The following is a 17,321-nucleotide window of genomic DNA, read 5'->3' as shown; positions in this document are numbered from 1 at the left end:
GTATACGATTTAACTCTGACAAATTTTGAACAGAAAGGTCCCCAAACTATGATACAATCCATTTTAGGTGTAATAAAGCAAATGGTCCAAAGCATTAACGGACGTTGTTTTGAATTGGATATCATACTCAATTTTATAAAGCAAAACCTAAAATGAAACGTGTCATATTTAATCCATTACTGGAATAGAAAACATATGACAGATGAGACAAACATGAGGCACTATCATGAAAGCGTGTAAAGATCATTAGATAAATACAAAATGAATCATTTTCATGGTAGATTGCCAACAGATAATTTAAAAGGATTATGCAAAAATTGAAAGAAATATTGTGAGAAATGTGGTATTTCAAGGACTTCACTTATAATGACTAGTGCTGCATTTGGTAATAACAATATCATGCGCAATATTTTACTTTTTTTTGTTAAATACGGATGAAATTCTTTATGTATTATACGAGTCAAAATGTATATGTACGAACAGCCCTTGTTCAAACTGACCTTATATAATATGAGATAGATACAAGAAAGGGCAAATTTGTTGCTTCATGTCAACAACACAAAACGTTTAACTTAATACTTTAACTATTCCGCTTTATTGCATGCCGTAATGTGAACTCATGCATTGGCATTAAATTTCTCAAATTTCTTGCTTTTATATTGTTCTTCATAATTTTTACTATTACTATTGATAAATGTTAATGAATAAAGGTCGTTAATGTTCATTTACTAACTTAATATTCCACTTTAGGTGCAAATTGTGATATATATGACTCCACAAAGTCGTGTTCTTTCAGAACGACAAATTGGGTGCCAAAACGACAAATATTGATCTTTCGTTTTGGTTAGCGCATTAAAATGCATAATTACCGATTTAATTTCATGTCGTGCATTGTCTCGTCAGTAGCCAGAAAGTCAAAGCAACATGTATCATATTTCTCTTGTATTATTTTCCATTTTATTCCTCACTCTTGTATATTTGTGTAGTAATCCCTATATGTCACGACCACGTGACAAATCTACAGTGACGACCATTAAGTACGCTTTCAAAACGGCATTACCACAAATAATCCGATACTTGATTTCTTTTTGGCATCAAAGCACATGTTATTAATGTTTAAAAGGAAAGTAAGATTAAAACAAGTCGTCTTTCAATCATTTTGATATTTATGTAGAAAATGTTCTATCATTAAAGGGACTCCACTGCGGTTATATTTAACATTTCGGGACTTGAAATAACTTTGCGAGATAAATGTTCCTTTTGTTGTAGGTCTATACCAATAACTTGTGTGCTAAATCATTTCGTTTTTCCAGGATAACTATTCTTGTAGTGAATATAAGCAAAAATTGAAAAGCGTTGCAACGCTTTTCACTCAAATCGGATTACGAATAACATAACACCATTCTGAGTAAATTTCGTAATTAACATTTGCATTTCTTTCGTTTAAAATGCCAAAGCTGTTCTATGTAAGGAATTCAAATTTTATATTTTTAGGCTTTTGGACCTCAGTGGAGTTCCTTTAATATGATACAAATCATGGAGCACGACACTTTATATTTGACTAAGAACCTGAATAAAATTGACTAAGAAATAAAAAGAGAAAAAATACTAAGTACTACTTCTAATGTATATGTAGATTCATTTTCATACAAAACAATTAGAAAAAAATACCGGAATCAGACAAAGTAAGGCAATCAAACAATAGGGTACCGGTGGCATAATGGTTAATGTGTCTGTCTCTCAACCCAGAGATCATGAGTTCGAGCCATGATCGGTCACCGCCAACTTCTTCAACATTCTTCAAATGACACCAGTACTGGATGGTTCCAAGAAGCGGTTCGAAAGTGATTAATATCAGTTGCAAGAACTTGTTTCGCAATGGAGTTTAAATAAGTAATAGAACGAGCATCGAAACACGAGGCTATCTGATTTGTGCGAGGGGACGGAGATTGCCGAGTGTTTTGATGTTCTTTCTCTTTTGTATCATAGTCAAACATGAAAACACGTTCCCTGTTGTCACAATATGAAACCCCAGAAAAATGGAACCAATGAACGAGCATCTGAATATTATATTTTAACCGCTTTCCCTTTCTCTGCCGTCACAATAAGTAAACCCCAGCAAAAATCAGCCAATCAATGGACATGCTCTGGAGTGCGGGTAACTAATACCTGCACTCCAGTTAACGCACTGTGCATGTATATGTATACGATTATCCTTGACACATTTTCAACAGAAAGGTTCCCAAACTATGATACAATAAATGCTTAAACCAATCAAACAATATATATACATCATTGTTACTTAACAGTAGTAACCATTTAGGGAAAGCTTCTTGCTGAAGGAAACAACGACTTGACCTTTGCCAGATTTGAACTGATGTAGCCAGCAATCCCCAAAGCCATAAACAGATCACAGAAAGTGTCTTATAAGTTTTTAGCATTCTACACAATCAAACTAAATTAAATTTTATATAAAATAAAACGATCACAACACGCATATAAACCTTGCAGTATAATTACACAAATGGAGAATATTCAAAATGTAAATAACTCAAACACGCATATTAGCGTTTTTCGTCAGAGTAGCGACGTTACGTGAATGTGTTGTTTGCGTACATTCAATTCTAAATTGAATATCAATTTAAAAAACCCATTCAGATGCATACTTGTAAATAACTAGCTAATTTTGATGTAAGTCTCACTATTCTCCTTCAAAGAAATATCCGCTGTATGTCGCTGTAACAAATATGTGACGTCAAAGTTGATAACAAAATGGCTGACCTAATTTCCGTCGATCGCCTTTGGTTCCCAAAACACGTATGTAAACCAGTACACAATGTTGAATATGAGGAACGCTACCGGAAACAGTATTCGGGATACCCTGTCAACATTCCTGGCTTTCTCCCGGTCTTCTTTCATTATCCTGCGGAAATCAAGCTGCTTTAGGTAACCAGGAATTTTAAGCTGTAATTGAAAATTAAAATAATCGTGTGCTCAACTGATGCATATACTGCTCATTTTTTTAAATGTATAAAATGTATTTTATTTATGTAGTTAGTTACAGTAGTAGATCTAAAGGAGTGAAAAAAAACAATGCCATGTAATCAAATGATCTCAATATTGTATTTGAAAGCAGATACTTATTACAGATACTTTTCACATATACCTTAATCATTTCCTTCTGAAAGTTGTCATGTGACGTCAATCCGGCGTCATGTGAGGAGCTAGGTGTCAGTTTATCCACGTCAGCCTCCGAGGCTACGGAATCCACTGGGATATTTTCGTGCGTGGTCAGCTTCCGCCTTTTCTCAACTCGGGACAGTACATTAACATAGGCAAATTGCACCAAAGCAAGGAACACAAACCCGAGACACACTGCCATCCAGACATCTATGGCTAATTCAGAAAAAGTGCCAATTTATTTAAAATTGTGAATATTCATGATTACTTTAACAGATTTTAGCACTTAAAAAATTAAAGCCGAAGGGACTTGGTAATGATTGCAATACCTTGAGTAGTGAGTACAAAATATTAAGTTATACCGCCCAAGTTAAAAACAATGTTTGCCTGTAAAATATGCTCTACTTACTACATATATGAAGAAAACTTTGTTATGTCATTTGTCATATTTGGCCACTGTGTATACAATAATGTATAATGTATAACATTGCCGAATATATAATGCGAATTTTTGATTAATCGCTTATATAAACATCGCTGAAGGATACATTTGAAATTTAGCAAAGCTTCTCTTGGTGAAAGCAGTCTTAATGTTTCTCAATCTGTTTCTACGTATTTAATTAATCATTTGTTGAACATACAATAGCAAATAGCATTACTTTCATATTGTGACTGATTTGTGCCATTCCATGGGGAGCCGGAAAAAATACAACAAAGTCAAAATCGTGTCGTACTTTCGCTCCGCGGGACTCCAGGCGGAAACACAAACATACGACACCACTTTGTCGCACTTTTGTACCACAGGGCGTAAATACTGTTTCGTATATTTGTGTTTTCGCCTTGCGTCCCGCAGAACGAAAGTACGACAAAATGTTTACTTTGTCGTGTTTTCGCCTGGCACCCCACGGAGCGAAAATGCGATATAGCACACTGCTATCATAATTGATTTTACTCGTTAAATTTTATAATTCCGTCATAAATCGAAGGACATAATTCCCGAAAAGTATTATATGTTGACAGACACAGAATTAATGTTTTCACTTTATCCACATACAATATGAAACAAAGTCAGACAACAAACCCATTGAATGGACATTTCTAGAAATGATTACCTTTCAGATAGGAAACTTTCGGTAAATTATTTCTTGCACCTGCGCTTTGCGTGGTCATTGTTAGGACGGTGAGCAAACCAAGAGAAATCCGTGCAGGAACGGCGTCTATGTCGAGCCAGAATGACACCCATGATAGAAATACTATCAGAAAACTTGGAATAAAGACTTGTGTGACGTAATAACCGACGCTTCTTTTCATCCAGAAATCAAATCTGACGCACGAGAACCCGACTGTTAAGAAAAGTGGAAATACTTGATATTGTTTATAAATTATCATAGTTATACTCTGAAAATGTCACAGGTTATATCCTATTTGGGTGCGTATTGTTATACGCGAAAAGAAATGCCGATGAATGTGATGAATTACATGCTGGCGATCATTTTAAAGTCGACATTCTGCTTTTCCTATTTAAGATTAAAGAGGTGCAGTTTGATATCCTTCAAATAAGTATATATACTACTGCTGTCTTTTTACAAAAAAAAACCTCAAGCTACTCGAAAATGAACGTGTAAAAATTTTTAGTTGCCTTTTATCTTATAAACAGTATACAAACAATTGCACAGATGTACGATTCAAAATATAAACAAGGGAAGAAACTGTGCATAAACGTAGCTTACATTATTATCCAATTATTACACAAGTTGTGTCCCTTTAAAAAACTTGATTGATAATATTCACAATGTTCCTATTAAGCTAGAAAATAAGAAATCTATATTTTAAGTATTGTTTACTCGACTGTTTAAAGTATTATTTACTCGACCATGTCGACTCAGTTTATAATTTTACTCGACTGTTTAAAGTATTATTTACTCGACTCAGTTTAAAGTTATATAAAATACTATTAAACAAATCAAATACCTTCAAAGTACTCTTTATCGCACTGCCCTGTCGTTTTAGTTCCCTGCAGTAAGGGAAAAAAAAAAAAAGGAGGAAATAAAAAAAAAAAAAAAAAGAAGAGGGAAACAAAAAAAAAGGAAGAATTTGCGGGATTTGCATACTTTTGTCTATGTTAATGGGTGTTTTATCCCATTCAAACCTTAGTGTGTCAGTAGTATACCCGTCTATAAATATATAAAAATATACCGGTATTCAAGATATGGATGCTACTAGTTATAATAAAATGTGAGTTCATATATAAATTGTATCATATTTGGTTTGATAGAAGCTTTTTTGTAACTAATTCGACAGCAGTTTGTCGGAAGATGAATTTTTCCATTAATCAAAATGATAGCTTACATGAATTGCTATTTATACAGTTAACGAAAATGTTGTAAAGGTTTAAAGCGTTCTTATGTAGGTTTATTTGATCATATCCTATTCGACCGTTTTTGTAAAATGTTAAAAAAGCCCAAAATAAAAACAAATACAAAAAAACACTTCATCTTATATTTGTTCAGTTATTAAATAAACTGTGCACCTGCGCATTGCAAGCACACAATGTACATGTAGAGTAACTATCTAACATAAACATGAAACCTTAGCTTTAAAGTACAAATTAGGTGAACTGATAATATATATATTAGAAACATGGTACATGTAGATGGAAATTAGTATATACTCATATGATTTTAGGTTTGTACATTATTTTGTAAATGGTTTTTTAGTTTTTGATATTATTCACTTACAGCTTTCCATTTCTACAAAACAGTGTTGTAAATCCAACGGAAACTTTCGTAGGTCAAAGTTGCACTTGATAGTCGCCGAAATCCTGTAAAATTTGATGCATAACTAAAAGTAGATACATGCCTTTATTTTAACAATGAAAGAATGTATTTCTTTTAAATATTTGGTGCATTATTTGTTGTAAATATATCTTTCTTTTGTCTTTACAAGCAGCTAGGTAATGGAAACTGACGGAGCGGAGTAGAATAATTGTATTTGACTGTCTTTAAGAACTAAATTAAGAAATATAAACGTATAGAAGATGATTATTTATTATGTACTAGCAAGAATAATTATACATAATGGGCGTTCACATTATCAAACGCCCAGAATAGGATAACTGTAACAGTCATTTAATATTATCTTGATGCATAATTTTACCAGAATAGACACGAAACTGTACATGTTATAATTATTAAAAAAGTGGAATACTAGTATTTGCTTGCTTTTGAGAAGTTTAGCAATTGCCTTTTTTAAATACGCGCTTAGTTATTATGATTTTTTTTTGGCTGTCAAAAAGTTCATGAACTACCAGGATATTATAACAGTACCTTCTTAAAATGCAAAAGAAGATAGTTTTGTACGTAAAGTAAGGGTACATGTACCCACAATATGATGCTAAAAATCCCAACATTTTCTCTCTGTTTCGTACAATATTTATTTGCAGGAAACAATTATACTTTTTTTTAAAAGGCAAAATTAGAATTGGACGGTTTTCTTAAATAGTTGAGGTCTTTCAAGTTGACATTGGCAAGGGAAAAATATAAACGTTATGTTGTGATGAAATATACTAAAAGAAGCAAATTACCTTAAACTATACTGTATTTTCCCATCCGGAAACACGTGCATAAGCTTATTAGGAACGGTCACGTGATGCACGATTGCGCTTTTCTCAGAAGGAATGTACAAGTCAGGTATCCAAACCTTCGATATTGAACTGGCGTCCAGTTCTAATGATCGCATGGCTAAATATGGAAATATAAAAATTCATTACAGTTCAAAACGTTATTAAAATTCACAGTGAAATAGCTTAACACTAATAATAACGTTAATTTGTCGGAGAGGACAAGTAGCCCGCTTGGTAGAGGGTGCCCCCGGACAAATATCACTGTATAAAACCATTCACTTTAAGGGGGGAAAGTGGCAGTGTTCGGGGCAGCTTAGTCTGAAGACAAAGGCTCGAGTCCCTGTCTGACTGCCCAGATACCTCAACCTTTGATAAATGAAAACTTCATCTCCCAATTATATTATGCATGTGGAATTGTAAAAGATGTGGCTGAAAATAAGCGCTTTATCCTATTTTTTCAAATTGTATAGTTATGAAAAACATTCATAACACCAAATTGAATGTTTTCTTTGCCTGAAACAGTATTGCTTTCTTAGTGGTTAAATTATAATTTCAGAAAATAATATTATAATCTTATAGCAATCTTGGTTCGATAGTTTCAAGGTGCAAATGTTTTCTGACAGAATCTAAATGTATATAATCGTAAATAGCCTACATTTATTTTAGTTAATATATTAATTCATCTATATTTAGTTATTTTTTCTGGCGGCTACCATACCTGAACTAGGTTTATAAACTAATCTAGAATCCATCCACTTTTGTCTCAGAAATATACTTATTGAAAAGTCCTGAAAGTAATTAAAAAGAATATAAAATGACAATTAAACAATAAATGCTCACAATTTGCTGAATTGTGAATATGATTTGTTCATAGACTAAAAAAAGTATAATATCGTCATTTTGGTTTCGGTTCACTCCTATTAAACTATATATAGAGTTAACCTGTTATTGTACAATATACAGGGTGCAACGATCAGTTTGGTCAGAATGTATCTAATTAGGCAACATATTTTGGAAATCTAAAGAATATTAAAAGTAAAATCTTTAAGTAAAACTGAACCGATCGTATTATCAATTGAACACATTAAATCACTCAGCTTGTTTCTCAGTGTCTCGTTAGGGTCATCGCAACACATATACACATAACTTTTAACCATTACAATTTCGACTTTTCATCATCGTACCTTCGACTTCTTACCATTGTGGTTTAATTGTTTTGATTTTTTACCATCGTATTATCGTGTCTTCGAGTTATGTTGTGGCATCGTGGTCTCGTTATCTCGACATTTCACTATCGTAGTATACAGTTATGTGTGTGTCGCGATGACCCTAACGGTACACCGTATAATTTGAAATAAAACGATCAATTGTTTGTTGTTAAAGTAACAGTCTTTTCTTGTTCATCGTTCAAGTGAAATATTGTTGCTTACCATATTTGTTTCACTTATTGTGTCGATACTGGTGATAAGTATTTGGACTGACACGTTTGTTGAACCACCTACAAAATATATATTTGATCTTGAAGCATATTTAAAATTGCAACCAGTAAAATGTTAGCGTCTCCTAATACACACCGTATAACCGGCGCCAGCGATGACAGATTGCTGCTGTGATGTCAGAAATCTAAAAAGCACTGATAACTACTGATAGGTCATCAACGTGATAATATCTCGGTATGAAATCGGATACAAGTACTTAACAAGACATTGGTAAACACGTACCTGATTTGTTTTTATACTGTAAAAAAAGGTGTAAAAGTAGGCGAGAATTGTGCTTGGAGTTAGTCCTTACTGGGTACTCCAATAATGAGTTAGATGAGTTGGTTCCAATTAAGTTTTTTAAATGCAACGCATGTAAAACGAGAAAGACTGCTTACATGGATTTAAATCTAAAAGATCAGATTATACCCTCATGATTATCATTATTATGAGTCCCATTTACACACTCATACTTATTGGTTTTTTTTTTAGAAAATCTGCTTATAAATATTTTTCATGAGGACTTTGATTTTCCTAATTAGGAGAAAGAAGCCTTATTAGAATTGTATTATTCTCATTAATGAGTTTTTAAAAGGGTTTTGGGAGAAATTACAGACTAATAAAGAGTATTAATTCATTATTAGAACGGAATACTGTTATTTGGACTTTGTATGCCGTTATTAAAAAATGAAATAAAAGTATTTATTAAGATAAGTAAAATCCTAATTAGTATTTTGTTTAAGTACTTAGGGTTTTATTTATCATCTCAATTAGGATATGACAACTTCATATTTACTTATTAAGTTTTGAAAATTCCTAATAATTTAAAGTCAAACAATCTTGTAAAGTTATATCTGAGAGTAACATAGTCCTATAATATTACTATACACTAGGACACCTAAGCTTTTTGTATTTAATCTTATTTGTTAGAGACTTTCGACCGTGCGACCACATACACGCATCGAGGACAGGTTGGAGGAAGTGTGACCGTGCGACACATACACGCATCACTAATTTCCCCTTCTCATACGAGAAAGGGACAAAGAGATGTCCGCCTCTACAAAAAGGGCAGTCTTTTAAATTATGCCTTCTCTTATTCTTATTAATAAGGACGTTACTTTATACTTTTTTTTTTTTGATGCGTTTATTTAAGGTCGCCGCCGGAAAGCCCATATGGGCGACCATACACTCAAGTCGGGTCATCCTAGAGCGTCCCGCCGAGATTTTTCGTCGATTTTTTCCAGCTTTATTGGTGGAGGAAGACCCCAGGTGCCCCTCCGGGCATTATTTCAGGCACGAGCGGGCACCTGGGTAGAACCACCGACCTTCCGTAAGCCAGCTGGATGGCTTCCTCACATGAAAGATTTCGACCCGAGTGAGGATCGAACCTACAGTGGTGAGGGACCTGTGATCTCAAGTCAAAGACTTTAACCACTCGGCCACGGAGGCCCCTTACTTTATACTTCAATCTAATTAGAATATATACTGCTATAGTTATGCAAACCAAACGGGGTATCACTTATCATTCTTTTTCAGTTCGCTATGAAACATTAAAAAGTTCGTATTTAATTTATAGGGAAATCTTGAGTTTGGACATTTTTCTACTTTTCATTTCATGTATATAATAGAATTATCTAATTTCTGCAAAACATAAACGTTATTTATACGTTCGATATGGATATTTATTTTCACACTTTGCAAATATTGATCTGGGGGCATTTTTGTCAAATTACGCATTTGACTTTGTACATTGGACATTCGGAACTTGTAACAAAAAGAGTAAAATGTGATGACCTGCAAGAGAAAAAAAAAGATTCAACTTTGGGAGCCGACATTGTTTACATTGATAAGACTTATAGATTTCCAAGCGTAATCCTGAACCCGCTGAATTAAATATATACTATGCTTATTTTCTAGTAAATTTATTGAAATCTATGAAATGCTTAATGCATATGTCTTATTTAAAATAAAAGAGCGTGCTCACTTTGTATTGGAATCTGCGTTCCTTATTATGGTTCAAGTAGAACTTGTCCTTTGTTAAAAAAGCTGCTATTTGTTAATGACACTACATATGCATAGTGTGTTCACCTTTATACATGTTGTATATAGGATTTAAAGCAGAACATATCTACTTCGTGTAAACATGTTTATTTTATATTTACAGATATTGCAATTATCAATATATAGAGGATATTGAATGAGTGTAAGTTCAATACTGAATTTATTGCACTCGTTGAATAAAATTATATTATGCTCGCCAGAGGCTCGCATAATATTATTTTATTCAACGAGTGCAATAAATTCGTGTAAGTTCATTACTGAATTTATTGCACTCGTTGAATAAAATTATATTATGCTCGCCAGAGGCTCGCATAATATTATTTTATTCAACGAGTGCATCAAATTCAGTAATGAACTTACACGAATTTAATATTCTATTTATCACATACCCAAAATAAATACCGTTTAAAGTGAAATAAGAGTCATTTTTCATTGACGCGCCTATAGTATAACGCTAACATTTAGCGCGTCTTTACGCTAATGACGTCACGTCAAAATATATGCACGGCCGTGCAATACCATTTTTACGGAGTCGCAAAATCGGCACGGGTGTGTGATAATTTCAAATATTAAATTTCAGCATTGTGAAATGAACTATTCAAGCTTCCATGCTTAGAACTGTCAGGTACCTGGAACTGTCGATTATCAATCTGCAAATATCAGAAAAATAAAGAAATGTAAAGATACATATCTAAAAAGTTAACCAACAGTACTAAGCCTGATCCGGATTGCACGTATGATTAGCCTGGCTTGGTTATATACTTGTTAACTCATTTCGGTCCCAGCAGGATAAAGTGTTTTTCATAGTAACTGTTGTAATATCAAGCAGTTTTTATCAAAAAAGTCGGAATCTTCGGATTACTGGCTGCGGTGGTTAAAATCACGTCAGGAGCAGGAAGTAATATTCTTGGGCAAGAGTCTTTATACTTATTGCAAAGTTCCCTCACCGTATTAAGCCCGTCTCACACAAAACACGGTTGGACACACGATTCTTATACGGTATACTCGGTTATACACGGGTTGACTTGTACGAGTTTTGAGCTCCAGTCGTGCTTGTGGATTAGTTGTCACGAATAAGACTCGAATATAGCACGAGTATGTACGAATTGAGCACGGAATTACTCGGTCAAGCAAGGTTTGAACACCGATTTGCATACGAATACATACGACTGTTGTACGGTTCCAAGTACGGTCTAGTACGGTCTGGTACGGTTAAACACGACTTATACTCGATTTACTCGACTTTCACAGGGTTTACATAGGGTCCCGCCGACTTTTGTTCGAGTTAGGCTCGAAATATCACACATTTGTGTATGTTTTGATATAAATTAACCCATTTTGATGACTTTGCTTCATGAATTTTCGAAATTTCAACGAAGAAAACCTATATATAGATCATTAACATCAATAAATGAATAAAAAGGTGAAGAAATGTAAAATGAATGTGTCTTTTTTCTGTGGTGCAGCGGTTGCTGGAGGGTCCACCGAGCTGGCATTGGAGTTTGAATCCCTGGGAGACATGGTTATTGTCGGTTGGTCCTCCAGCTTATCAGAGTCAATAAGTTGGAGTGGTCGGTGGGCCTGGATGGCTTTTCTTGTATTCCTTCTATGCGTCCAAACCTTCTTCTTTGGATACATTCTAGTGTGATGCAGCAAGTACTCTTGGTAGAGTGGCAGCAGTTAGTTGTGTTTTTGTAACGTTCTTGCTGAGGCCCTGTTAGAACGTACGAGGCCGTGTGAGACCCTGTATACCCGTACTTTAGCGTGTCGGCCATGTATGTTTCGTATATGAATCGTATTGGTCGTATGGCGATCGTAAGAAACCGTGTGTGCACTCGTTTGAATCGTACCGTGATCTTGTGACATTCGGGTGTTAATCGGGTGTTGGATGTAGGACTTGGGGACGGTCTCGAACGATTCCATACGATTTATATACGACATAGATACGGCTGGGCTCACTCGTGGAGTGGACTTCACATACGGCTGTATATACGGTCTCATGCGGTCTCACACGGTCTCTTACGGTCTTGTACGGGCGCTTATACGGTCATACACGGACATAGCATCCGTACCAGTTTTTTAAAAGTTTTAAAAATCATACACGGCTTACACGGATACACTCGAATGGCCCGAGTGTAACTCGGATAACGCTACGGTTAGTTCGGTTGTATGTACGGTTTACACGGGTGGCCAACCGTGTAAGCCGTGTGTCCTGTGTGAGATGGGCTTAACCGGCACTCGCAATGACAGATTAATGCAGTGACGACAGCAATCTAAAGTTTACTTATCACTACAAGTAGCTTAAATTCGGTTGGTATATTAACATTACACAAATAATGACAATTTTAAATTTATTGCGATAGACTTACTCTCCGTTGACTTGGGATACTATCAGGTAATTTTGGACTCGTTACCTCTTTTCATAAAATGTTTTGAGCATCTTTTTGTTGCTCATTCATTCATTCACTCGTTCGTTCGTTGCTTCGTGCGTTTATTCGTTCGTCCGTCTGTTCGTTCGCCTCCGTCCGTCTATCCTTCCATTTATCTATCAGATGATTTTTTCTATCTGACAAGCTACGGGACTATCGATTCTCATAGTATAGAAACAAAGTTCATTGACTGGAATTTTAAGAAGGTCAATCAGTACTAATGTCACTCTGTCATATGATATCCATTAGCTGATTTGTGATACATTTACAAAATATAAACATACTGAAATACAATAAAAAAATATCCCAAAACATTGCCAGCATCGATACAGTTCATTCCAATCAAGGATGTACTCTTTTGATATCATTATCTATATTACAATCTGTTTGTCGGGAAGGATAATGTCCGAGTTGTATCGAATATCTGATTCTGCACGTTTTTCTCGAGATCGGCTCATCATAATTTGTTGGTGTAAATAATGGGGCATAGTTAGTCCCAAGGGAGTGCATGACCGGGAAATAGTAATTAATTATATCCTCTTTTGATAGTATATAAACTATTTGGTTACTCTGGTAAATTGATGGTGATGAATATGTACATTCATGAAGTGACTCGTTCTGATAGAGGACCGGTTTGATCATCAAGATAAAATTAGAAGTCATCCGGGTATAGAGTGAATCCATTTGTTTCCAAGTTCAAAACTCACATTTTTCAAATATTCACAAATATGACTGGTAGAAAACACGGAAATAATCAAAATGTTTAACGTTACTGACCAGAAAAAGTTAACAACAAAGAAGCGAAGTACGGGACAACTCTTTAAAGCTGCCATGCGGAACTTGACACCTTCTGTTTTTAGGATAATGAGTGATCCCTCGGAAGCAGTGAAACAACAACTTCATAATATAATAATATGAATAATATAAGGGTTAAACAGAAAAATATTTAGTGGTTTTGCCACCACATATTGTTATTTTTACACCCAAGTCCGCCAGCGTAAACCGAAAGGAGCTAAACGGATAAGTAAACAATGGGTCGCTGGTCCGATCCTCAGGCTAGGTGTAACTTCTCCGAAACAAATGATCTCATATATTGAGTTTAATTGTCATTTATTTTGTCTCTAATGGCTTATTCAGAAATTATGTGGAATAAGAATTCGACCATTTGCGGTGAAATTGGTAATTATTGTTTAGTTGTCCAGAAAAGCATATGTGTTATGTTAAACTACCGCTGGGTTACATGAATGACCAAAACTGTTAAAATTAGAACGATAGCAATAATGATGCACATAAACAAAGCGGTTAGCTCTTACAGAATTGATCAGTGAATGTCAATGTTAAACCATCACTGTAACTTCTGGTACATCACTTTAAATTGACGTCACAATATCGATTTAAAGCTAACTTCAAAACACTGCTTCAAGATTAAAAAAATATGGGAAATATATTAAGATATGAAATAAAGTTTAAACAATAAATGTTTATTCATATTGGATTAAAGCTAATACAAACCATCTTTTGGATTCGGTGCCAGTCTGCTGTCGTAGTTGGAAAACAAATCTTTAATGAGCGTCTTCCTGAAATGAAGTTTGAAATGAAATGAATTTTTTTTCAATATGATTTATATTCTCTTGAAAAAAAAAGAACTTGTTATAGATTGCTTCCTATAAAACTAATAAAGATATCATGAGAAGTTTCATCAAGGAATAAAGACGATCAAATGAAATGCACAAAAAGTTGCATTGAAATTATTTTATTTGGGATTGTAAGGTAAGAAATATATGCCCTTGCATTCCCTTGTCTCTCTCATAGTTGTGTTATGACATTAATTATTATTCTATGGTGTAATTTATGTTTTAACGATTGATTCAAAGATAAAATAGAAAAACGTAGATAACGAATACAAACGAAAAAAATGTGATATTTCCCCCTGACATACGCTCACCAAGAACTAAATAAATATTTACCAAAAACCATTCATTCATCTTTATCAATAACAGCTTTTAGCAAATGCAATGACCGTTCAATAATTTCAAATCATTTACATAAATAATGGATAAATATTCTGTCTTTATATCTTTTTTAAAGACTAAAATACAAATTAAGGATCAATGTCTTTAAACGGAGCCTTTTCAATTATTCAAATTTTTCAATTATTCAATTATTTCCATATTATTATTCAATTATTTCCATATTATTATTCAATTATTTCCATATCATTATTCAATTATTTCCATATTATTATTCAATTATTTCAATCATTTAAGCATTGAATTCTTAGTTTCTGCTTCTGAGAGTCTTGTTTTTATTAAGTGAGATAAGTAAGTTCGAATACCTGCAGCTCCAATACGGGTTTGGATCCGTCTCATTGCATGTTACTCTGTCAGAAGCAAAAATAATTTCAGCTCATTTGACTGTATAAAATATGGGAGACCTTTATAGATTTCACGTTATTAAATCACTGCTTTGTAGACACATTAGATTTACAAAAAGGACGAAAATGGTAAAAATACATGTCAATCTTCCATAAGTAATGCTATTTTCTAAAAGAAATAGCCTTCAACTTACAGATCGCCAACATATTGTATATAATTATATTAATTCAACATTCACCTAAATGGGCAACTATGTGTGTATCATATTTCTATAAAAAAAAAACAAGTAACGCAAATGTTGTATTTAAACAAAACATATTTATTACTAAGATAAAAAGACATACCCCTTTATGAAAAACATAGACTTATTATCATAAAAGAATATTGAAATTTTTTTCGCTCCAATTAAAAAGAAAAATATTTGTAATGTTCTTGTCATACTATTAAACAAATACAAAACAATTTATTGAAATTTATATTCTGTTTTTTTTTTACATATTAGTAATTACCTTTCTAGACAGTAAATAACGACTGACCTATATGCGTTGTACTTAATTTGAAAGTTGCATGAAAATAAGAAAGAAAGAAAAACGTTTAAAGCAAAAATCCAATCAATCAGACACATATTTATTCAATTTACGTGTATGTATAAACTATATTTTATTAGTTACTTTTCGTAAATTTTAATAAATTTGATTATATTTGACAATACTTATTTTCTAATTCAAATTTTATCCTCATTGGCTTTAATATTTATGGTAATTAATAAATTTGATTGAATATTGCTGTGTTGTTAAATCCACAAAATTAATGTTGGTATAAATCTATAGTGTTTAATGTATATATCACTTACCGAAAACTTTGATCCGTGTGTGTTCCATTTTGTAAACCTTCAATTACTGACAAACAGGCAGAACCTGTAATTGCCAGCCATATATATTTAACTCTAAGCATTGTTTTATTAACGCTTATTTATTCTTGGTTTTTTAAACTTGTTCAAAATATAGTTTGCTCAACGCACCGACAATATTCAAGCCTTCCGTCCAGTTAGTGTCCAACTGTACAAATATCAAATGTCGTTGGTGACTCCTCCGACCAATATTCATTCCATCTCATTCCATTATAAATTGACTCATTTTGTAATTAACTCCATGAGTAAGTGTCTTGAATGTGGACATATATAAATTATTACTTTGTATTGCTGTATGTCACTTATACTCCATGATCTGAAAGTCGATACCGATGGAAATATGATCATATTACAATGTCAGTAACATTATTTGACCTTTTTATCCTTTGAAACTTTCGACAGTCAAATACAAACTCTGAAATAAAAGCTTTATCTCAAACTTAGAAAATTAAAAAAAAAGAATGCACTTCATGACACAAGCTATCGTTGTTTCATAACAAAGAAATATATATCAAGCCGTTCATTTTGTGCGAATTTCAGCCGTTAAATTAAATACATAAATTATTGTAAATGCACCAAAGGTTCATTTTGAACGCATTTAAACCGTTACGTAAGAACTCTCACATTGTCTGTCACTGTAATTCTCTTTACTTCAATATTCGTTTCCATATCATTTTAACTTGCAATATAATAATTTCAACTGAGCTAATATCCAATATTTGCATTGAATGAATAACCGATAAAGGGTGATTTTAGGGAATAGATACATTAAGATATGATATATTTATTAATCTATTATTACCATTTTCATTATTATTATTATCATTGTGTGTGTGTTTTTGTTGTTGTTGTTGTTTTAGTTTGATTATATGTCGCACCAACACTGCAAATGTCATAAGGCGACTTTCCAGCTTTCCTTGAGAAGGAAGACTTCAGGTGCCCCTTCGAGTGCAAATATTTAATAAAATGAACTGGAAAAAAATCAAAGATTGATAAAACTTTTAATTTTAGCATAAAACAGAATCACGTGACATTGTCGTTTAGAACGCCACATATAGAATACATGAAAAAATATGTTCAGGAATGTGAGAGATTGAAAGTAATTACTCTATTTCGAAAGCAAATATGAATTTTTGTGTGTACTGGAATGTCACCATACTTCTTCTATATCGATGTCTTTAGGAAAAGATACAGTTTTTTTACTGAAATATTATTTTGTCTTTGTCCACTTTCACCTAAGATTATAAATCGTATAAACTAAACCTT

The 17,321-nt window shown here is 33.3% G+C and overlaps 1 protein-coding gene across 1 annotated transcript; it reads right to left on the bottom strand.

Moving 5' to 3' along the window:
- Positions 1 to 2,623: 2,623 nt before the first annotated feature.
- Positions 2,624 to 16,602, bottom strand: LOC132719327 (glycine receptor subunit alpha-2-like). Its single transcript, XM_060703095.1, has 11 exons — positions 15,999 to 16,602; positions 14,283 to 14,347; positions 8,233 to 8,300; positions 7,521 to 7,590; positions 6,764 to 6,920; positions 5,919 to 6,001; positions 5,278 to 5,354; positions 5,152 to 5,194; positions 4,293 to 4,523; positions 3,167 to 3,396; positions 2,624 to 2,964 (listed from the first exon to the last, which is right to left on the bottom strand). Exons 1-11 carry the CDS (start codon positions 16,097 to 16,099, stop codon positions 2,782 to 2,784), a joined length of 1,308 nt encoding a protein of 435 aa, XP_060559078.1. The 5' UTR covers positions 16,100 to 16,602; the 3' UTR covers positions 2,624 to 2,781.
- Between the last annotated feature and the right edge of the window lie 719 nt (positions 16,603 to 17,321).

This window comes from Ruditapes philippinarum, unplaced genomic scaffold, assembly GCF_026571515.1.
Source record: "Ruditapes philippinarum isolate M1 unplaced genomic scaffold, ASM2657151v2 ctg9313_1_1_1_1, whole genome shotgun sequence".
Lineage (NCBI taxonomy): Eukaryota > Metazoa > Mollusca > Bivalvia > Venerida > Veneridae > Ruditapes > Ruditapes philippinarum.
Note: the sequence above shows the minus strand (reverse complement) of the source record. Positions and strands in the feature narration are given on the sequence as shown.